Genomic DNA, 24,724 nt, shown 5'->3' on the forward strand with positions numbered 1-24,724 from the left:
AAACAGGATATTCTTGTGCAGATCACATGATACATCACTGAAAACATATGATCGAATGACATAAAACAGGCACAGGTGTTTATACTATTGGTTTACAGTATGCTGTTTCATTTTACTATGCTTCAGTTAATACATTTAAACATTAAAGTGATAGTCCTCCCCAAAATGAATATTATGTCATCATTCACTCATCCTCATTATGTTTCAAACCTGTATGACTTTCTCTCTTCTTTTTTTGGTCACCAAGTAAGTTGGTGACTAAACAGTTTCGGTCCTCACTGACTTTTGATATTTTTGACAATACAAGTTTCCCATTGTATTTTTTGACCATACTATCGAAGTAAACAGGAACTGAAAGTGTTCAAAATGTCTTCTTTAGCATTTCACAGAAGAAAGTAAATCATACGGGTTTGTAATGAAGGCCAAAAATGTATGGTATGACAAACCTGATGCATACTAGAGAAGTTATCTTGGGACATCTTGCGTCTTCCATCAAACTTAATGACTCCTCCCCATCCCAACAACCATACCAAATAACCAAGTAGGCTAAAAGTGAATTAGCTGCTAAAATCATTAAGAGCTGGAGAGGGGGTTGTAGGTTCTGGTGGGCAGGTGGATGGGGACAGGTTTTTAGAGAAGGTGCTTCTAGATGGCAGGGGTGAGCCCTGATGACAGCTGGGTGACTACAACCGAAAGAGGGTCAGAGAAAGCGGGTCCAAAGGGAAAGCAGGGGGTTGAGAAGGGTGAATGAATTTCTGCAGTCTCTACATTACTGGCCCACCTCTGGGGGTGGGGAAAAGGGCCTGCAAGACATATTTAGATGGGAGAGAGGGGAAAAACTCACTCTGTGCACTCTGAGGGGTAACGGGCATCAGCAGCTGAGCCCTCCTTAAGACTTCCAGACTCCACTAACTCCCTTTCCCAAGAGTCCAGGCTGAGATGAACAAAGACGTTTACTCACTCATTGTCACTATCAGCTTTCATTCACTTCACAGTTTGATTTCCCTCTGGCTCTCTGTATCATTTCTCAAACTGTCTGCACTTTGCTCATACTTCCATGTATAACATGATGACGGAGTTCCACTCTTCCACGAACATCTCTCTCTGCTCAGATGACCCATAACTGAGAAAACCCCTGGGCTTCGAGCACGTAGAGGTCTGATGAAACACAGTTTGCATTAAGTGCATAAGGTTTTTTATTTCCATTTTATTTTTACCCTAAATTGAATTTGAAAATAATTGAATTATAATCAGTTCAGACATCATAGATTGAAATATGTGATCTGGACACACATCACCAGTTAAAATTTAGACCTACTTATTTTTTTTCCATATATTAGAATAAAAGTGGAAAATGGAACAAAAAATACCACATAAATTAGAGAAGAATAGAATTAAATATCCACAATATAACAGAACAATGTTATTCCAAAAACGGAAGTATATGTACTAGCAACCACAAAAAATTAAAGAAATGAAAGAAACTTATACAGTATAGTTCATATCTGCATATTTTAAATTGTATCCTATATTTTTGCTTCAACAAAGTAGCCACCTTTCATTTACTCTCATCAAAGTTGTAGATCATTTCTTTAGTTGAGCACTGATGCTTTGCAGACTTCCTTGTTTGGTTTTTGTCATGTCATTTTCACTGAAGTACCCATGAGCATTTATTTTGAAGAAAGTGGTCACATTCTAGCCACCTGTCCTGGTATTTATAGCCATCAGCTGCTGGCATTTCCCATTATTTGAAACATTATTTCAAGCATGTTGCCATTATTAATCTTGGTGTAGACCAAGTATGACTCAAGCTACACTAGCTACAAAAGGTTTTGTCAAATAACTTTAAAAAAGTGTTGTAACAGCTAACTGATCTTGCTTAAAAAAAATACATTTAATATGAGTGATACAGCCTGACCAGGAATAATAATTCATGTAATAGATAATGTAAAATAAATAAGTTAATAAATAAAAAACTATATGTGGGTGATTCTTATCTTATTATTGGGTCATATTTTTAAAAATACATATAATTTTGGACAAATTCCTCTTTCTTTGTCAAACTAACAATAAAACCACCTTAAAAACTTTTTACTACCTTTCTATTATGATTTTTTCATACTTTCCTTATAGGTGTCAAAATCACTGTTTTCTCCTTGTCGCACACCCAGACTTTTAAACTTCAACAATGAAAATACAGTTTAAAAATATGACTTATCTGGTAACTATTAATGTACCTGAATTAAGCACTAGTAAAATAATTAAAATACATTATAGTATTTAATGTGAGACCACTATCAATATTACTTTTTATACAAAATATAGCTGTCGCACAGTATTGGTGTCATTTCCACCACAACACTGTAATGTCCCTTTAAAAAGTTTATGTGAAAGTTTGTTTAGGTGGTTTCTATGGAAATGTTCAGTGACATCAGAGCACATGTTGGACATGGAGGGAATTTAAATGAAGAAAAATCAAGGCAAATATTGCTTGATCAGTTAATATATTTATTCTACGTCATTTCCAAACATGCTGTACCTTCAAGGGTGTTTTTAAAAAGCTAAATTAAGTTAAATAAGAGTATTTTGCATAGCCTACATGAAATGCTAAGTATTAATTCAAAGCTAGTGAATCTATCTTCCATTTTTTCACAAAAAAACTACAGACATGTCATTTCCACCACACTGCCCTCTGTGTGCCCTTTATGATATGTTTAATGACTTTGTGAATTGAGTTTAATGAGTGTGATGAGTTTAAGACGTTTTCTAATAAATATCTCTGCTGTTTCTCTACATTCAAGTTAATTCATTGTCATTTCCACCACCACCCTGTCATTTCCATCACCACACTTTTTTTTTTTTTTAAATATTTAAAAAGTTCTCATCACGCATTAAAAATGTATCCACAATTTATAAGATAATGCTACTTAATATAAAAATTCAAGTTATTTATTTTCTAATAAGCTCTTACCCAAACCAATATTAAATTTCAGAGTGTGACAGGTGTACAGTTCAGCATTTGGTCCTTAGGGCAGTTAATTTATCTCATTGACAAATGTATAATTATTGTACATTGTGGAAAAACTGGTAAAACTAGTTACAAAAATGATCTTAGACAATTCTTGAGTGGCATAAGTTATTCTATATTTAAATAACAGCTGTATATTGAGATGTGATTGAAATGACATTTGTTCATTCCTGGTCAGAAAAATGTAAAATATTAACAATTTCTCTTGTAATCTAAGCTTGTCCTCTTACAGACCTTAAAACTAGACACATTATTTAAACTTACGAGACTGTGTTATGTGACTTTTGAACAAGTTTTTTTTTATTCAACTTCACAAGGCTAAAAGTGCCCCTAGTTGAAGAAACGCCCATATATTGAAAGTGATTTCTGTATGAGCTGTGCTTCATGCATCTCTACAGAAAAGGAGACCTTTTTCGCTAGGGACATTTCTGTTTGTTTTGTCAAACTTCCACCTGATGATGATGATGATGCTAAAGAAAACTGCTACAGAGCAAAAACTATATGGTTACATCTTCACCTCGTCTAAAGAGTCACATTTACCTCCGAGGAAATGACGCCCGCGTTACATCTCGACTCCGCACGTGAATCATCAATATTACAATCAATACCTTGAAGAAAATTCCCTAGTTGTTGTGTCCCCCTGAAGTTGAAATGAGATTCACGACCCTTGGCTGTCCCCGCGCTTCGCCCCTTTCTCCATTTGGGGCGCTCGACCCCTCCCCTCTGTGACCAGCGACCCAATCCGCGCGTGTATCAGTCTGACATCAACTCTTAAGTAAATTATACGCGTATATAAACATCTATACTTACCTTGAGAATGTTGAGTATCCTCCAAGCTGTGGTCCACTCCCTGTGCTGACTTCCCTCCCGGCGGACAAATAGACTAAAAAATGGCACCTAAGAAGGACGCTAAGAAGCCCGAGCCTGCCAAGAAAGCAGAGCCTGCACCTGCCCCCGCTCCCGCACCCGCTCCCGAGGCGCCACCTAAACCCGCAGCAGTAGATCTGTCCGGCGTGAAGGTAACGACATGACATCAAACAGATAGATGAGCAGTGAAAGTTCACTGAATTTTTTTCCTCAGACTTTAAAGTGATTTTTTTATTTTATTTACTTATTTACTTACGTTTAGCTGAAATAAAAGTTTTTGCAGTTTTTACTAAATTACGAATTAGATTTTTTTTTTTTAAAGAGAGATAGTTCAGGTCCCGAATGCTGATTGGTTAATACGTGATTCCAAATCTACCAAAATAATGTTCTGTTATTATTTTACATGTCAGGTAGCCTATTACACGAATTTGCATTTAATGAAGCAAAAAGTCAATTATATTTGTATTCTAAAGTCTCTCGAGTCGTATTGCTTATTTATGAAAATGCCTGCATTAAGGTTGCGTTGCTAATTGCTTTCATAATGTGTTATACATAAGGACACTATGGGTGTAATGCAGATTCAAATTGAGCCATATATCAGAATGTACATAACCTAATGATCTGTTAAGCATATTATATTGGTTAAAGACTTCTATCTATTATTGGCGGATGATTAAGCAGCACGGATAGTTCTGTTTTTTACTGCGTAACTACAATCAAACGTAACACCCCTTTTCTGATTGGCCCAGATAGCCAAAAGTGGAGTGGGTTCGCATGGCCAAACATGGAGCTCCTTACTGTTCTGTAAGCAGCTGATGGACTAAATTAAGCATGCCAAGATCTGGGGCTCTCACTCTTTAGTTTTCTATTAAAGCAGCTGTTTGTGATTGACTCACCTGTCATAACGCTGTTAATGATGTGATGGATTTTCTCAGGTCTTGAAAATCATTCAGCATCTTCAGGCCATGCACATAGTCTCCCTGTTTTATGTTGTGGAAAATTCATTTGCATTACTGATTATTATTTTACAAAAGTGATATTTGCCATTCTCGATATATATATATTCTTTGCCTTACATAACTACACTACATGGTATAAAGCAGAATCAAATAAAGCTGTCATGAAATTTTTATCTATTTGTTTGAATTTACATAACACACTGATCTGTTAAGAATATTATATTATGTTTGACTTGTGGAATAGAATAAAAAGTACCTCTGTTTTCCTGCAGGTCGATTTCAGCCAGGACCAGATGGAAGGTGAGATTATTTTTTATAGGTTCTATGACCCTCGCTTACAAATATGTATTGGTGCAGTGCTTAAAATTATGAAGAATAGAATAGGGAAAAAAATCCTGCAGAAAGAAAATTAGATATTAAATATCCTAACTAATTATAATCTGCCTCTAGGCAGGAATTTAATGGCACCAGCAATATTAATTCAAAAGCTTAGAACATTTTAAGTGGTTTGAAGTAAGCGACCTGTGTCAAATTCCCAAAGTGTTCTGGGATTTACTTCCATTGTGGAATGAAGGTCAAGCAGTTGCATGCAACTTCACAGTTAATTTGCACCATTGTCCAGGCCTGCGTCTTATGTGGAAGAATGTGGTTGTTGCTCAGTGAGGGGAGCTTTCAGCAACCTGGGTGTGAGTTACACTGCAGTCAGCATTCTGGCCTCACATGGTACTGCCTTTATATGGAGGAGGTTATATTCTTGGGAGAGCATATCAATTCCAAGATGACTCTTTGAATGTCTCCCCCCACCCGTTACGTCTTTGGTGGCAGCTGGCTTTGTGCGGAAATCATATGAAGCTATTAATCTTTTAGCAGGTCATCTTCCATTGAGCCAATTGACTCATTGCCATGACGTCCATAGAAATAGTGAGCGCTGATTATTATTCAGTCTGCTCATTTTCAGATTAAATTTGCAGATTGATAGGTAGAGATTAAGAAGGGAAACTGGTATTTTGTAAACGACTGTTAGTTTAAGAGATCCAAATAATCTACAAATCCAAATGGTCTACAAATGCAAAACACAATAACTATACATTTTATTTTTTTTTAAATGGTCATAAAAACTGAGTTTATAATCTGGTCTGGCAGACAGCTTTATTTTGTACAGATCTAGAGAAGACTGAGAGTGAAAACTGACATCAAATCTCTAAAAAAGCCATTCATGGGTTTTGCTGTTGTTGGGGCAGAAATGTTCTTACAGATGGGCAAAACTTACATGATCTTTCATTTAATATTCACATTATACATTCAATTTGCCTCATTAAAGGTAATTTTTCAAAAAAGCCTAACTATAAGCCATTCAGATATTGATCCCCAACAGGGTTATTATAGCCAACTAAAACTAAAACCATTAAAAAAGATACTTTAAATAAATTTAATTAACTGAAATACAATAAAATATATTTAAAAACTTACATAAATGTATTTCAGCTACGCATTTTCATGTACATTAACAATAAATTTATAATAAAAATAATAAATATGAAAATAAAAAATAAATAATACTATATATACATTTAAAAACAACAAAAACTAATAAAAATGACAAAAAACAACCAAATTACTAAAACTTTATCTAAAATTAAGAGTAGAAAATATAAAAATAATATAATAAAATATTCAAAATATTAACAAAAACTACTATCTCAATGATACTACAATAACACTGATCCCTAAAATGTGTAAAACTGTGTAAGAAAGCTGTTTCATGTGAAGGTGAGAAACTTCAGATTCATTAATGCTATATAAAACAACTAGAAAAATAACAAAGTGCATTAAACGGACAAATAATAATATGATAAGTAATTGCAATTCGCATAATAAAGGACAGTTTTTGTCCATCTAAAATAACTGGCAGCAGCTGACACTGGAAGCCTTGCACATTCAAGATAAAGATGGGCACATCCACTCTTTAAAAATTAGGCGTAGAGCACAGTGTAACACAGTATCATTGCATCAACCAATGGTGTGATTTGTGGGCGGGATTATTGGTTTGATCAACCAGTGGCAGGGAGGAATGTGTTCAGGGAACCTGTTGGAAATGAATGTGCACAGAAATGACACGCTTCATCTTTGCCTAAAATAATCTCTCCACAATTCCAGATTACAAGGAGGCCTTCGGACTTTTCGACAGAGTTGGTGACAGCAAAGTAGCCTTCAACCAGATTGCAGATATCATGCGTGCACTGGGACAGAACCCAACCAACAAAGAGGTTACAAAGATCCTGGGCAACCCTTCCGCTGATGGTAAGATTTGTTTTTTCATTTTCTTTGAACTTTTAATTAGCTACTCCGAAAGCACCTCTAGTCAGCATTAGCACTGTCAGGAGCTTTCACCATGACATATTTCAGATGCCTGTTTCTTTAACTGTAATTGGTAGAAGGCTGGTGTGGTGACAGGTGCTTGCAGTGCATTGTTTCACAACAGTTGCCCTCTGTGACCCCTCTCTTCACTTTTGACCCCGTTTACAGACATGGCAAACAAGAGAGTCGACTTTGAGGGTTTCCTGCCCATGCTGCAGTATGTGGTCAACAGCCCAAACAAGGCAACATACGATGACTATGTTGAGGGTCTGCGTGTATTCGATAAGGAGGGCAACGGAACAGTAATGGGTGCTGAGCTGCGTATCGTTTTGTCAACACTGGGTAAGTGGCCAAAATGAACAGGCTGCAGTTCCATATCAGTATCTTTGTTGGAACTGAATGTAAAAGGAAAGTCTCTGCTTTGTAATTATTTTATATATTTATAGATATATATATCAGTGATTCTCAACCTTTTTGACCCTCATTTAATTTGGTTCAGTGATGTTAAGTATTTTTGAATTGAATAAACCAGTTAATTTAGATGTTTTTGGGTTACTTTTTTTCTATTATTTAGTTGAGAACCATTAATATTATAAAAACATTTTGGGGAAATTACCTCTGTAGATTTCCAACAACGTTCAGACATTTTTTGACAGAATTAGTAGATTTATTCACAAATTTGTTTCTTTCAGCATACCTTATTTTTTCATGCTATAACTTATTTTATTACAAAATTTGAAAGTAAAGACTTTGTTTATTCAAAAATATCACAGTAAAAAAACTGAAAATTCAATTTATTTTTTTCCCCCCACAAACAGCTCATTGATACTTTAAAATAAATTATAGCCAGTGTCAGATTTTAATGCATTCTTATGATATGCATCAGTCTTTCAGTCTGTTTAATGACTTGACCAACCTATTTTCCTCTCTTTTCCTACAGGTGAGAAAATGAATGAAGCCGAGATCGATGCTCTCATGCAAGGCCAGGAGGATGAAAATGGCTGTGTGAACTATGAGGGTCAGTTAAAATCATTTCTTTATCTCACTGAACATTTATTAACAGCACAGTAAAATGTTTAATGGTTGACGATTTATAGAGATAATGTTTAACCCTATTTAATCTCTCCATTCTGAACAGCTTTTGTCAAACACATCATGTCTGTGTAAGAAGTCGGAGTTGTGAGGAAACTGAAGCATTTCTCCAGATTCCATGATGTCAGGACATCCACACAATGTTTCCAAAACCAACTCAGAAACGGATGAAAGGGACACGGAATGTTAGTCATAAACAATTATTTTGTTATTTGTGTTTCCTATTTTTTTCCACTTGACTCCTATTTCTTTTGTCCATTCTTGGAAGCCATTCATATTTTTTCCAGCTAATTTTCTTGGTGTTGTTCATGTCGGGGCAAGCCTCTCTGTAGCGAAACGGCTGTGAGGGGTGGGGGGTGTAGGGGGCATCATAGTTACACAAAAATACAAACCACCCCCTTGACCCCTCACTGCCTGGATCGCAAAGTCAAAGGTGCTAAATATACTGCCATTAATGGACTGGCTGCAAAACCTCCTTCCCCTTTCCCCAGACTCTTAATTTATTTTTTGCCTCTGTCAATTCTCATAATAAACTTTTCACAAAGTATCAGCCTTGTTGTGATTAATGATCTCATACTCAGCACACAAGGCAGAAAGGGAAGTGATAGGTAAGTGGTAACAGGTAAGTAAACACGATTGATCATTTAAATAGCATAGCAGTAGTAGACTTTAACTCAGCGGCGCTGGGGATTTAAAGGCAACATGAAACTTTATTCACAACCTATTTTACTTCCATAATCTATTGAAACTTAGAGTGAAAAATGATATTCAACAAGAAAAAAATATAGGATGCAACTTTATTGATCAGGAATAATAGTAAGGTTGTTTACAATAAGACCTGAAATGTGTATCAAGAAGGTACATGGGGTAAATTTTGACTTTAAGTTAACATTAAGATAACCTTAACGATAACTGGCAAATAAATATCCAATGAAAGACTAGTATGTGTCTAGATGGTTTTCTGCCAAAATAAAAGCTCAATGGTTTAACATTAATAAAAGCAAAGAAATTAAGGCATCCATGAATATTAGTTAAAACTACAATAATATATTTACATTTTGATTTCTAATTTAATTTAAAATAAGCAATTAAATGTTTTAAAATGACTATATAACAACACCAATAATAATAATAATACTCAATGAATATATTACTATATAGTCATATTGAATGGGTTCCATAAATACTGTGAACTGAGACAGTTTAAGTGGAGAGGTTTTTTAATTGTTAAAAAAAACAAAAACAAGTAGGGTGTGTTTCTTGCCATGTCCTGATGCTAAAATTGATAGTAATTTTACCAGAAATACCAAGAAGATTAATAATCTTCCAACAGAAATCTATTAAACAACTATATGTAAACACTGAGTTGAGGCCCGCAACAAATTTGTAAAAGTTGTAAAATGCCAATTATGTTTAAAGACTGTTGAGAGATGATGAATTTTTGTCCCGGACCCTTTAATTCACCAATAAATTTCCACTTTTCTAAAATCGCTATAATGTACAGCTTATAACGTCCTATAACATGGCTTATTGCTTTTTTAAACCTGTAAAGAGGCAGTAATACCACAACCATAAGTCATTACACATTTCACAAGCACAAAGTCAAAAAGAAGACAAAAAAAAAAACAGATCACACTAATGTTTTGTTGATTTTCTCTATTTTTATTGTCATAACTGTTAAGGGCATTTATAATCCGTATCATACCAACAGGAGAAAAACTGCGTACATCTATGTGACCTTTTAAATACATTAACAGCAGCTGAGGGAATCAGGGAAAGGGTGGGTAAGGCTCAGAGGGGCCGAGAAAACACAGAAGCCTACAAATGACAGCTGTTCTAGAGGAAAAGGGGCCGGGGAGAACCACAAATGACGAGAAAAAATATACTGGAGTACTGTGTTCAAACAGATGCAAGCGGAATGAGTATCCTTCTTAATGTTTTCATTTCTGTGTTTCTTTTTCCACTTCCTAAGAAAGAAAACTAAGCATCCAAGCAGGAATCAGCAAACAAACACAGGGCCTAACACACCGACAAAGTCCCAAGGAGCTGCTCCCTACATTTAAGAATCAAATGAGGGCCGCATCTCCACAAATCTTACTCGGACAGAACTGTCCCCATCTCAACTCTGAAAAATGGTGGTGCGGTTCACACCTCAAGACTTTGAGCAAATTTGAGCAGATCTTACATGATTCATGTATACCTGGAGCCCTTGAATGTCTTTGTGTAACCGTAACATCAGCACGAATCTGCTTAAACTGTGTTTAACCGACAAAGATCCACGGAAGCAACGGTTTCTTAACAACAGCGAAGGCAGGGGTGCGGTCATCCGAAATAATGTACAAGCTAAACATCGTCGCTAGTATCTACAAAACATGATGTGTTCATTTTATTCAATGTTTCAGCAAATAACTTACTAAAATCCCTTGAAATAGAAAATAGCCTCTTTTGTGTACTAGAATACATGCTCGTCATACTATCTAGGTTTTTTTTTTTTAAATGCAATTGTACAGGTATAACTTATCGAAGGAGTAATCGTTTCTTTTTTCGATTGAGCATTAGATGTTGAGACGAAGAGCTGGCATATTTATAAATATATTCCCTTATAATGTATATCGTGTTTGATCGTACGTGACTCGCAGTTGAGATGTTGAAGAGTCCATGCACTGAATGGGCAAAATAACACGTGCAGCATGAGATCGTCGCGCCACATTCCCGTATATAAAAAATTCCGATCTACCAACTTTTACGCAACACACCTGACGCTGACCCTAAACCAGCTTTTGAGGCCACTGTCTGTACACAACCATAAAAAGTCACATGTAACATGGGTAATAAAAAGAACTGGTACCTCTCTAGCTAAGTCGTTATTCATTAAAATGAACTAAAATAAAATAAAATAAAACAGATATAATTTTTTTCCCTTTCTGATAGTCACGACAGGGTTCTGCAAGATTGTTGGTTGATGAAGAGGAAAGTGTGAATATGAGAAGTGAATCTGTAGTGTTCCATAAATACCAGAGGGAGGAAAGGTGAACTGTGACACCACTGAAGGGGACTACTGTAGACTGAGCAGAGGGAGACGTTTTGGGGGATTCACAAGCCTTGTTTGGCCAGGGCGGCGGTCACATCTTCGGCCAGCGTGGCCAGCTGTGGCGACTCCAGCATGTTGATGCTTCCGGATGAAGACATGTGGCTGTGTCGTTGAGGGGAGGTGCCGCCCGACAGCCCGAGTGTATCGATCACAATCTCCGCCCCGTGATCCACGCGTGCTTTAGCCACATCACGGAACATCAGCTTATGGCTTTCGATCTTAGGAAGCAGGAAACAGGAAGTCGGTAATGGTCACTTATGTGGGATGGGTAAGAACATGTGCTTTGTGCACTCACCTGAACATGCCCTCCTCCAGGCATATGGTGGGCATTTTCCAGGGAGCGTACCTTTGCATGGGCTTTTTCTCTGAAGTCCAGCTTCACACTCTCAATGCGCACATTACCACCGCCTGAGACACAGACAGAGTCATTTAATCAATTTCTCATTTCTCTCCTGGTGCAATCTTAAAGAAACAAAACAACTTGACTTTTTTATGAAGGTAAAGATCTACACTACCTTTTTTTTTTTTTTTTTTTTTAAATCTTTTTGAAAAAAGTCTTAATGTTCACCAAGGCTGCATTTATTTGATAAAAGGTACAGTTAAAACAGAAAAAGATTGTGAAATATTATTACAATTTAAAGTAACTGTTTTCTATCTTAATATATTTTAAAATGTAATCTATTCCTGTGATGGCAAGCTGAATTATTAGCAGCTATTAATCCAGTCTTCAGTGTCACATGATCCTTCAGAAATTCTTATTATTATCAATGTTAAAAACTTTGATAACTTTAAGATCGATTGCTTAATATATATATATGTATCATGTATCATATATATATATATATATATATATATATATATATATATACACATACATATACAGGTTTTTTTTTTTTGGAAAACATGATACATTTTGTCAGAGTTCTTTGAATAGAACGTTCCAAATAACATATTTAAAATATAAATCAATTTTGAATCCTTTTTATAAATGTAAAAGTCATCAATATAATGTTTTTAATCAATTAAATGCATCCTTCATTTCTTTACTGACTCCAAAATTTTGAACAGCAGTGTATATTTTCCAAAATCACTAATAAACATGAAAGTATATCAAATCTGTAGAGTATGTTCTTTGAAATACAATAGCAAACATTTTTTGAAATTTAAATCATGATGCTTTTTTAATCACTGTCAGCTTTTCATCACTGGAAAGAGCCTGCAGGATTCTTATAGCAGAAAATTTCACCTTTTATAAATTTGCATTAAAAAAAATCGTTTGAAATGGCTAAATCTTTCAAAATGGGTTTGGCAAAGGGTGACATTAAAAATGTAACCACAAGATGGCACTGTTGTATCATCCAATAATCTAGCTCGGGTTTTCCATGCTTTAAAAGCAACCTGCATGACACTGCAATTTTCCAATCTGCGGTTAAAATTTCTAGAACTCCTGGCATGCTCACCTGGCCTGTGGCGAATGTTGTCCAATGATCCACACTTGGAGGTCACATGACTAAGATCAATCTTCTTAGACTGAATGTGAACCTGTGAGAAACAGCATAAGTTGAGAACAAAATATAAAACAGACTGGATATTAAACACAAGGAGTTGGCCAGTTCTTCTTCACATATGATGCTGCAATAAAAAAGAAAAAGAAAAGAAAAAAAAACGCTTTGCCTAAAAAGTACTGAGCAATAATTGATGACTTAAAGAGTTAAAAAGTCACACGCGAACTACTCCACAGCGAAACACATGAAAATGGTTAGCTGAGCTGCAAATCAAGCAGAACTGATCCATATGCTGAAGATGCCACAACATTAAGAAAACCAACAACTGCAATGAATAGCACAAATACAGCATCAGATCACTGAATCAAATGACAGACATTCAGCTGTTTAGAAATTCATGGTAAAGTTAACATTGCAGTGGGTAGATTCCGGTGTATTTAGACAAAAACAAAGTCAAATTTCAGTTATTTCAGAATATTAAATAATTTTTCTTACTCAGGACCTTGATAGGATAGGAGTCCTTCATTTCTGTTGCATAAAAGTAATCTAGGCCACTTAACCTAAACTAAACAGACAGCATAAGTAATGTTTTCTGGAAACCAAACCCATGACCTTGGCGTTGCTAGCAACCTGCTCTACACAGTGTCCTCATTATAGCTTTGTTGTAATAGTCACTCACAGTGACTGACTGCTGCTGCAAGGGGAAGAAAAAGCAAATCTGACTGAAGTACAGACATGACTCAGCACATACCAGCTCTGACATTTAGAAAACACCGGTCAAGACATTTCTGTTGGCAATATGCACAATCAGAAACAACTGAGAGACAACAACTCTGTCTCAAAACCTAGTGAGCTGACTACGTAACATCACAGCCCTTTGGGATTTTTTAGGCATAATTATACTGCTGCCTTGGACAAATTATGAGGCAGCATTGTATTTATCCTTTGCAGCGAAAGCAATCCCATTAATGCACTGCAACATGTTTAGTAGAGAAAAGAAATCTGGATGGCAGACAAATTGAGAGAAATGACAATTATTAATATTATTCAATGTCGAAAATTATTACTGAAATTACTAATTCAAAACCGAATATTACGACACTGAAGCCTGGAGTAATGGCTGCTGAAAATTCAGCTTTTCCATCACAGGAATAAATTACATTTTCAAATATATTTAAATGGAGAACAGCTATTTTAAATTGTAATAACATTTCACAATATTACCCTTTTTACTGCATTTTGTGATTAAATAAATGCAGCCTTACTTCTTTCAAAATATTAAATAATCGGTAACACTTTATTTCGATAGTCCACTTTAGACATTCTATTAACATTAAGTAACTTTGCAACTACATGTCAACTAGCAGTCATTAGAGTATTAGTAGACTGTCTGCTTAATAACTTCTAACACTTTATTTTGATGGGTCCACAACATACAACATACTGACTTATGAGAAATTTTGCAAGTATATGTCAACTTATTCTACTAACCTAAACCTACCCTAACAGTCTACTCTGAGAGTTAGTAGACATGTAGTTGCAAATTAATGAGAATTAGTTGACATGTAGTTACAAAGTTACTTATAGTTAGTAGAATGTCTAAAGTGGACTATCGAAATAAAGTGTAACCAAATAATCTTACCAACCCCAAACTGTTAAATTTTAGTCTACATAACAGACATACAATTATTAGGTTCCATTTTAGTTAGGATGCTGTCTATGTTGGCAGCAGACAGCAAGGCAGCTCACTAGGTTTTGGAACAAAACCCAGAAAGTAAGTCAAATACAGGAGACCTTGAAACCTAAAGAAAACTACTCCGTGATACAGTCTGTTGAGCAAAATGGTAAATATATCAATTAAATTAATAAATGAACATAATATTTCTCAAACAGAGGTATATTGAAAAGAAGGGTTGATGATGTGTTGCCTTATTTTAATATGACTTCCATACAGTTGACACACAAGTGTTGATAGGTCAATATCAAACACCTGCATTACAGTCTACAAATATATACATATGGCGTGTATATATTTTCACATGATGAACAACAAAAAGGGACTTCAGTTTTGTGTATCAGCCCATATACATGTACATATCTGATGTGTGTGTCCATTAAAGACAGTCTGCGTCTATATTATGTTTGATTCTGCCATGGTAGGCATTTTGTCCTATCTGTAGCATTGAGCATCCAATGCAGCAGAAATGTGTCCGGAACATTTCTAAGGTCCAAAAACCGTGGAGGTCTACTGGCTCCGGAAAAGAAAGAGAGACAGACATAGGGAGAGAGGGAGCAGTACATACATTGCCTCCTTGGGGCGAATGCTTCAGATTATCCTTGGATCCGCACTTTGACTCTATGTGACTGAAGTCCAGCTTCTTGTTTAAAATTTGAATCTAGAAAAATACAAGGATATGTGGCTCTTTTAATGAAAATGGAAACACACACACACACATTCATGCACACACACATACAGACAGCTGCTAGCCGTGCATTGGTGAAACAGATCAGTATTAGGTGGTTAGATGACAACCTATGACCTGATCCATGTGTTGATGTGCTCACAGCACCTGCAGCCAAAAATCAACCAGGCAATACCCAGTCGATAAAAGTGAAGCACTGATGAAGCAACAGAGTTGAGCAGAGGTCAACTTTACACAAATGTGCAGCTACACAATGCGGTGACTACCAATCCGCAGTGGAGAGAAATGTCTGCCTACCAGCAACCAACGGTGCAGAGATGTTGTGATTTAATCACTGTCAGCATGAACACCCCTTAAGGGTTAAACTGCAGCTGTACTTATTGTTGACATGCTTTCCAACAGTTAGACCCCCATATGCCGCATCAACACAAATAAGAAAAGCTTTCACTTATTTTATGCTAATTAATGCTGAAAGTTTTTCCATTTAGTGGAAGCATCACACTGAAGGGCTGAATAGATGAACACAGAGGTAATTCCAGATAAACATTACAAATTTAATTAACTGTAGCATGTAAAACTCTCCCTCGTCCTAACGCCTGCAAATGTCAGCTTGACTTCTTGTTGGGGTCCTGATTAGCAACATTTTCAAGAATCCCCGAGAGATCGAACTATTAAATATGGATTTTGTGAGTCACTCTGCAAGTCTCAGTAATTGGTGACAAAAAAGTATAATAACTTTTTAATTTACATTTTAACAAAAAGGTGTACGTTAATCAAGATCAGTCAAAAAAACTAACTAATTTTTATTATTAATAAATAATAAAAATAAAAGATACATTTAATATATATATATATATATATATATATATATATATATATATATATATACACACACACTTAAATAACAATATAACATAATATGTAAATTACTGCCCAAATCAAAGTAAATTATAGCTAAAAATAAAAATAGATTATGTTATCATCTTCATATGTATTTTTTATAAATAATTATTTATAATACATAATTAAGTTAATATGTAATATTACATTACATATAATATGTCAATTCATGACCACTAAAATAAAATGAAATTATAATTAAAAATAATTATTTTACATGTTTATAGAAAATCTGCGCTCTTGATAAAGAATTATGAAAATAAACTTGAAATGGCATGCCATTTTTTTCTGTGAGGACAGTAAATTTGTTTGCAAAAATATATGGAGGAAGAAGAATTAGAATTGGGCCTTTAGAAGAATAGAATATAATGTGTGTAAGAATATGAAATATTAGGCTAAGGAAAATCATTTTTATGAATCAGTCCGAGTCAAACAATAACATCTGACACATCATCTGATGCACAATCCATTTAGCTGTTACTGCAGTGGAACAGAAGTGTTCAACAGTGCACTCACTACCAAGCTGTTGTAGTAGCATGCTTTTAACTGGCCTCAGCTGTTTTCAAAGACAGTGTTAATTTATTAGGGAATAGGGGTTTGGACCGGGGCTGGTCCAGAAAGCAGGTCAAAGTGAACAACTGAAGTCAATGTTACTGAAATCTCTTGAACACACACTCTTACACACATATCAGTCTACCGAGAGACTGCAAACCTGAATGAGGTGCACATAGACGCAGAGGGGCTGATGGAGAACAAAGCACAGATGATGACGCTTCAGGGAGAGAGACAGCTGCACTGGATCCAGAGCGCGCGTCTGTGTTTGGTCTACAGAGATACACGAGTCATGAAAGTTCTCAACTCTACATACACTTTTCAGGCTATGACATAGTCAAATGTGGTAGGTTCAACTCTGAGTGATCAAAAGTGCCATGAAACATACACAAACACACATACACACACAGATGATGTTAAATGTGTCATATAATGAGAAATCCATGAACGTGAACACATACAGCAACATTCAGAACTCAAAACTTCCACCAAAGTTCAGAGCTTTTATTGAAACTAAGCTGCAAATTGGCTCATTTAGTTCTTTGGGTTGGAAAGTTGGAAGTGAAATATAGTCATGAAAAACAAAATTTTGAAAACTGTAAAAAAACAAAACAAAAAAAAAAACACTTCAATATCAATTCAAGTGGGCTTCATGGACTTCATATGGTACGATCTCAAAGGGAATGGACTAACTGGTGACGAAATAGTTTAGAAATAGTAACTTTTTTTCTCTTTACATTTTAAAATAATACAGCATGTAAATTTATGGCCAGTAAGATAATAATAAAATAAAATGAAAAATAAAATACATTTGAAATTATATTTTAACCACAATGCTCATCAAGTCTCAAACAGACTCTTTTTTACTTTATTTTCTGGTTTTAAACTGAATTCTGATAAATAATTTCTGAAGTCTTATATATTAAATTTAAGAAAAAAACGATAATATGATCTCAGTAGGAAAGTCAAAATGGTATATTTCAAAATGGCTAGCAGCCATGTCATCCTGTAGCCCAAGACTAGTTGCTCACTGAAGCTAAGCAGGGCTGAGCCTGGTCAGTACCTGGATGGGAGACCTCCTAAGAAAACTAGGTTGCTGCTGGAAGAGGTGTTAGTGAGACCAGCAGGGGATGCTCACCCTTTGGTCTGTGTGGGTCCTAACGCCCCAGTATAGTGACAGGGACACTATACTGTAAAAAGCACCGTCCTTCGGATGAGACTTTAAACCGAGGTCCTGACTCTCTATGGCCATTAAAAATCTGGGCACCCTGGCCAAATTCGCCCATTGGCCTCTGACCATCATCCCCATACACTGATTGGCTTCATCACTCTGTCTCCTCTCCACCAATAAGCTGGTGTGTGGTGGGCGTTCTGGCGCACTATGGCTGCTGTCGCTTCATCCCGGTGGATGAGGAGATTCCCCCCTTCCATGTAAATTGCTTTGAGTACCCAGAAAAGTGCTATATAAATGTAACAAATTTTTTATTATTATATGTTTTATGAAATAAGTATCATCATCAATTACATTAAAATTAAAATATAAAATGGTACATTAAATGATAAATTACACATTGTTATTCATTTTATTAAGTATATCTGTAAAGTAAAATGATTTCAGATTTGTTTGAAAGAGAGCATATGAAAATATCCACTTAACACTGCTCTAGAGTTGATGCAGCTTTTAGATATTTTAGCATATTAGTCTAATGAAAGGTTCTGACATTATTAAACATGCACATGCTTTTCGAGCTTTCAGACTGTCCCTGTCCGCTTCAGTGGCCCTCAGTAGACATATTATGTCATTAAGGCACAGACAGGCACAGCACTCTTACCCAGTCTCACCCTTGGGCAAACACAGACTGGCAGTGGCCGCCACATGCCCGGTCACTCAACCCTGAGAGATTGTGGCTCATGTCACTGTCTCTTAGACCTGTTCCATGAGTGACTATGCTGGGGAGACACCCGCTGTCATCCAGGGGTGAGGGAGCATTTGGGCCCAGACAGATTCAGGCCATGGCAGAGGTTACACAACACGCCGCTCCTCAGGGTGTCCTGAGTGCCCTGAAATGAACTCCAATGCCATTTTCACTAGATCATTCATCGCAGTCTACAGGACTAATTGACAAATTAGTGACAAACTTAAAAAGTGATGATGACTGAACTTTTGCTTTTCATTGCTTACATTGCTTACAATGGTTGCTTTTCATTGCTTTCAAAGGGGTCACAATCTACATTTTTGTAGATTTTCTGTTTGTTTGTTTTTTGACAAAGAAGTCTAAAATATCAAATATATAAATTTAAGTAGTTTTAACCTTTGTAATTAATTTTGAATACAATTTTTTTTGCTATTGTACTTTTAAAATCAAGGTTGTATACACTGTATTAGGTTAATATCACTGTTAATTATAATTTAAAAAAAAATAATAATTATGACTGTTCTGATAGGGAAAAAAACATTATTAACATTACTAACATTATCTATTCCTTCTCTGACCTTTAGAATTAATTCGGCGTTTAGAATTAATTTAGAATAAGTAAGTAAAAAAATAAGATAAAAAAAATAATACACCCTCAATAGAAAAGTTATAAAATAAATTCTTAAAAAACACACACTGTCTCTAACTGCACAAACAAACAAATTACTCCAATGTCACTTAATGTCCTTCCTCATAGTTTCTCACTGCAGTCTCCCACCCCAGTAACCTCACAATCTCCCACTCCTCTGGCTGATGAAATCCTTTTCTCTGCACTGCTGCACTCTGCCACAAGCCAGACATAAACTTGTCACTCCAACACGCAGCCTACACCCTGGTCATTACTGCAAGCTTGCATGAAATGCCCTAAAAACACAAGGGGTGTTTACATCACGAGCCTGTTTCCATCGTCCCCATTAAACTCTGTTCAACCCGGAAAACAAACCACCCTGGTGCATATCTGTATGTGCATTTATGTCTGTATAATTTTGAAGTTTCCACAATCCCAGAATGCAATCCAGTTGTTCTACAACCTACTATACAATCCAAGAATTCCAAAACATAGTTCTGTAATAGGCCAGTCTATCAAGCATCTCCCTAAGGGAAGCAAAATACTAAACACTGTCACACAATTATCACATTACTTATTTTTCAGTACTTAGGCAAAACATAATTCCATTTGATAGTATTAAAATGTATATAGGCCTATTTAAATTAAAATTTATATTTAAACTACCGTTCAAAAGTTTGGGGTCAATATGATTTAATTTTTTGAAAAAGTCTATTTTTCTTACCAAGGCTGCATTTATCTAATAATAAAAAAAAAAAATACTATATATATATATATATATATATATATATATATATATATATATATATATATATATATATATATATATATATATATATATATATATATATATATACAGTGCTGCTTGAAAGTTTGTGAATTTTCTATATTTCTGCATAAATTTGACCCAAAACATCATGAGATTTTCATATAAATCCTGAAAGTAGACAAAGAGAACCGAACAAGTCAAAGAAAAATATTTTCTTTGTCATTTATTTATTGAGAGAAATGATCCAGTGTTACATATCTGTGCGTTGCAAAAGTATGTGAATCTTTGCTTTCAGTATCTGGTGTGACCCCCTTTTGCTGCAGTAACTGAAGGTAAAGTTTCTTGTAAATGCTGATCAGTCCTGCACAATAACATTAGGAGTTTTAGCCCATTCCTTAGTGCAGAACCACTTAAACTCTGTGATGTTGGTGGGTTTCCTCCTATGAACTGCTTGCTTAGGTCCTTCCACAACATTTGAATTGGATTAAGGTCTGGACTTTGACTCGGCCATTCCAAAACATTAACTTTGTTCTTCTTTAACCATTCTTTGGTAGAATGACTTCTGTTGTTGTGCTTGGGGTTGTTGTCTTGCAGCATGACCCACGTTCTCTTGAGACTCTGTTCTTAAACAGATGTCCTGGCGTTTTCCTTTAGAATTTGCTGGTATAATTCAGAATTCATTGTTCCATCAATGATGGCAGGCTGTCCTGGCCAAGATGCAGCAAAACAGGCCCAAGCCATGATACTACCACCACCATGTTTCACAGATGGGATAAGATTCTTGAGCTGGAATGTGTTCTTTTCTCTGAACATAATAGCTTCTCATTTAAACCAATAAGTTCTATTTTGGTTTCATCCATCCATTAAACCTTTCTCCAATTATCCTCTGGCTTGTCCACATGATCTTTAGCAAGCGATTTTCTTTTTGGAGAACAGTGGTTTTCTTCTTGCAACTCTGCCATGCACACCATGGTTGCTCAGTGTTCTCCTGATAGTGGGCTCATGAACATTAACATTCGCCAATGTGAGAAAGGCCTTTAGTTGCTTAGAAGTTACACTGGGAACTTTTGCAACCTCGCAGACTATTACACGTTCTGCTTTGGAGTGATCTTTGTTGGTCGACCACTTCTCGGGAAGGTAACAGTGGTCTTGAATTTCCTCCATTTGTACACAATCTGTCTGATTGTGGATTTGTGGAGTCCAAACTCTTTAGAGATGGTTTTGTTACCTTTTCTAGCCTGATGAGCAACATCAACTTTTTTTCCGAGGTCCTCAATAATCTCCTTTGTTTGTGACATGATTTACTTTGATAGATCAAACTCATGATCAGACTTTGATAGATCCCTGTTCTTTGAATAAACAGGTCACATACTGACATTTGATAGTCATTTCACTGACTGAAAACACTTCTGCACAGATGAACTCTAATTTCACCTTTAAATTAACTGCTACACTCTTCAAAGAAAGTGGTTCTTGGCTCGTAATCATAGGGGAACCACTTTTGGTGCTATATAGCACCATATCTTTAAAGGTGCTATACAGCACCTTTGTCAAATGGTGCTATGTAGAACCATAAGAGGTGCCATTTCTTCAACAAAAATGGTGCTTAACAGCACCAACAGTGGTTCTTTGGCTCGTAAAGAACCTTTAAAGGGGCTTAACAGGTTCTTTGTACGGCAGTGGTGCTATATAGCACCTTAATCACCTCAAAGAACCACTGAAAAATCATACAGGAGCTTAACAGGTTCTGTATATGGTAGCGGTGCTATATAGACCTCAGTCATGCCAAAGAACCGCTGAAGAACCCCTGAAGCACCAAGATTTGGTGCCATACAGCACCAAAAGTGGTTCCCCTATGATTACGAGCCAAAGAACCACTTTTAGTGCTATATAGCACCATTAAAGAGATTCACATACTTTTGATATGACTCACATTTATGCAATATTGGATTATTGTCCTGGATAAAAAAATGACAAAGAAAATATTTTTGTCTCATTTGTTTGATTGGGTTCTCTTTGTCTACTTTCAGGACTTGTGCGAAAATCTGATTATGTTTTTGGTCATATTTATGCAGAAATATAGAAAATTCTAAAGGGTTCACAAACTTTCCAGCAGCACTGTATGTATGTATATATATATATGAAAAAACATTAATAAAGTAACATAAAATTAAAAAACATTGTGATAAATGATACATTTACTATATATCATGACTGTATAACTTTAATGTACATTCTAATTAAGACTGTCAATTTAACAATTAATAACTTTAAAAAAATGTGTTTAAAAAATATGCAATTAATAGAATCTACCTGCCATATAGTGTTTTTTATTATTATTATTATTTACTGACAGCACAGATATTAATTTATAAGAAATAAATAGCTATGGTCTGATGACAGGTAACATTAGTGATAACGTAATGTCATAATTTTGATAAAAATTAAAAAAAAGAGAAAATCAAATGAAATATTTTATGTAAAGAATGTTCAATAAAATGTCCCATTTTAGATATTTAAATAAATATATAATAGGAGGTAAAGTTTTGGAGCAAGTTTTGTTCCTTGTCATGAGAATAAATGCCATGTCATAAGAATGCATTACCTTCTAGTCAGGCAAGGAACAAGTCAATCTAAGACAAGTGAACAGACCCAACAGCTATTATGTGCAGCCATTAGTATGCACACAGAGAACTGATACATGCGGACACAAGGCAATAGTGATGAGTGCGAGACACAGTAAAGCACACTTGAAAGGACAGTGTGCCCACAGGGGACAGAATCGACCCTGAAGGAGCAGAACAACAGCAAGAAAGACAGATGGGGAGGGGAAAAGAGAGTGGATAGTTGGCTATTAGCATCAGCTGAGGTGAAATCAGGATGAATTGTGAGCATTTGGACTTGCCTGGCCCCCCTTGGGCTGGTATTTGATGTTGTCAATAGACCCGATCTTGGATTTGATGTTCTTGAGGTCAGGCAGTGGCTGATTAATGACGCGCAGCTGTTTGGGTGTAGTCGCCGGGGATTTTGGAGGTGTTCGGATGATGGCCACTTTCTTTTCCTGGGACAGCAGGCTGAGAGATTTGGGGGTGCCCGGAGTGTGGGGGGTGCCCGGAGTACGGCATGAGTAGCTGGGAGGGGTTCCAGGGGTGATGGCTGTGGACCCAGGTGTGCGGGGTGTGGAGGTGCCACTGCGGGCCGAACGGGACCGAGCAGTCTCTACGCCTTCAGTGGAAACACAAATGATCTGTTTAAAAGCTACAACATCAGCAAACAAATGTGAAGATGGCTTAAAATACATAAAACATAAAATATACAGTGGAGTCCATTAGTGAAAATGCTCCTGTTTTGCTTTTTTCTAATTTCATACTTTTTATTTATTTCAAGTTTTATTACCAGCATTACAGTTTAAGAGAAAACAACTGCAACACTGCATTAGATACTGAGACTTGTTTTCAGAAAGTTTTTTTTATTTTTTATATACATTGATATATCATATTATTATTATTATTTTTTTTTAAGATATTATTTCTTTTATTCAGCAAGGATCCACGAAACTGATAGAAATTGACAGAAAAGACATTTATAAAGTTACCAAACGAAACAAAATCTACTTAACTTTCATTAAAGAACCCTGGAAAAAGCATCAACATTCCCACAAAAATATTAAGCAGCACAACTGTTTTCATTATTAATAAGAAATGTTTGTTGAGCACCAAATCAACATATTAAAATGATTTCTCAAGGATCATGTGATATTTTAAAATACATTCAAATAGAAAATAGTTACTTTAAATGGTAATAATATTTCCCAATATTACTGTCTTTATTGTATTTTTTTATCAAATACATGTGGACCTGCTGAGCATAAGAGGCTTCTTTCAAAAACCCAGAGACTACACAATTTTTAAATAAATATTATATTTAATATTAAAAAAATGCAAATATTATATTTAAAATTTGGTCTTACTCCAGATTTTTGTTTTCACATGCTTTGTATAAAAAAGATTTTAAAGTTTTAAAGATTTTTAGATCTTTTTACTGGAAAACAAGTGAAAGAAGAATAGTAAGAAGCTCATTAAGATTTCATTTTTTGCAGTTTTTTCAGACTTTTGGTCCCCACTGTAGATAATGATGTATACAAACATTTTTGATGGACTTGAATGGCACATACACAGTGTAGAACAGTGTTTATACTCACATGCATAATGGAAAAGGCAAGGTGTAGACAAAAAGTGGAAATCCTTATGTATAACAGTGCCTATGAAAATTATTCACTCTTTTTGAATTGGTTAGTTACATGAGTGGAACATAAATGTGCATTGGAGATGAATGACTTTTAATGGCACTGTATTTTTTATGGTGACTGTATCCCTGCACAGGACAGCAGGTATGAAAGACCGAAAACAAACGGGGTGAAACATTAGGGACTGATACTCTATACCTGTCATACTATGAGACCTGCCTGTCCTGTGCTCTGCTTTGGCTTCAGTACGGAACGCTACAGGAGCAGGGGAAGAGAGGGGGTGAGTATATAGTGAGTATGAGTTAAAGAAAGTCCGTAGATACGGAAGCAGAGATTGAAAGTGTCCTAAAATAGATCCGAATATGTCCAAAAAGCTTTAAAGAAACACTT

The 24,724-nt window shown here is 35.7% G+C and overlaps 2 protein-coding genes across 21 annotated transcripts in view; one reads left to right on the forward strand and one right to left on the reverse strand.

The window, feature by feature from the left end:
* Positions 1-3,837: 3,837 nt before the first annotated feature.
* Positions 3,838-8,851, forward strand: myl1 (myosin, light chain 1, alkali; skeletal, fast). Its single transcript, XM_058787945.1, has 6 exons — positions 3,838-4,047; positions 5,127-5,154; positions 7,012-7,155; positions 7,381-7,554; positions 8,153-8,230; positions 8,351-8,851. Exons 1-6 carry the CDS (start codon positions 3,919-3,921, stop codon positions 8,377-8,379), a joined length of 582 nt encoding a protein of 193 aa, XP_058643928.1. The 5' UTR covers positions 3,838-3,918; the 3' UTR covers positions 8,380-8,851.
* Positions 8,852-9,951: 1,100 nt separating this feature from the next.
* map2 (microtubule-associated protein 2) overlaps positions 9,952-24,724 on the reverse strand; it is a 103,866-nt gene continuing 89,093 nt past the window's right edge. For 15 of the 20 annotated variants that reach the window (XM_058787175.1, XM_058787176.1, XM_058787179.1 and 12 more), the window contains 5 exons: positions 24,533-24,589; positions 22,994-23,313; positions 12,856-12,937; positions 11,691-11,803; positions 9,952-11,613 (listed from right to left, as the gene is read on the reverse strand). In XM_058787175.1, the coding sequence (XP_058643158.1) occupies positions 11,398-11,613; positions 11,691-11,803; positions 12,856-12,937; positions 22,994-23,313; positions 24,533-24,589 (788 nt within the window). In that variant the 3' untranslated portion in view covers positions 9,952-11,397. The other 5 variants (XM_058787183.1, XM_058787184.1, XM_058787186.1 and 2 more) reach the window with 5 other exon arrangements.

Source organism: Onychostoma macrolepis, chromosome 09, assembly GCF_012432095.1.
Source record: "Onychostoma macrolepis isolate SWU-2019 chromosome 09, ASM1243209v1, whole genome shotgun sequence".
Classification (NCBI taxonomy): Eukaryota; Metazoa; Chordata; class Actinopteri; order Cypriniformes; family Cyprinidae; genus Onychostoma; species Onychostoma macrolepis.

Coding starts and splice junctions, on each gene's coding strand:
- myl1 (XM_058787945.1), top strand. CDS start 3,919: ATGGCACCTAAGAAGGACGCTAAGAAGCCCGAGCCTGCCAAGAAAGCA. Junction 7,555..8,152: donor TATCGTTTTGTCAACACTGG/GTAAGTGGCCAA, acceptor CTTTTCCTACAG/GTGAGAAAATGAATGAAGCC. Junction 8,231..8,350: donor TGGCTGTGTGAACTATGAGG/GTCAGTTAAAAT, acceptor CATTCTGAACAG/CTTTTGTCAAACACATCATG.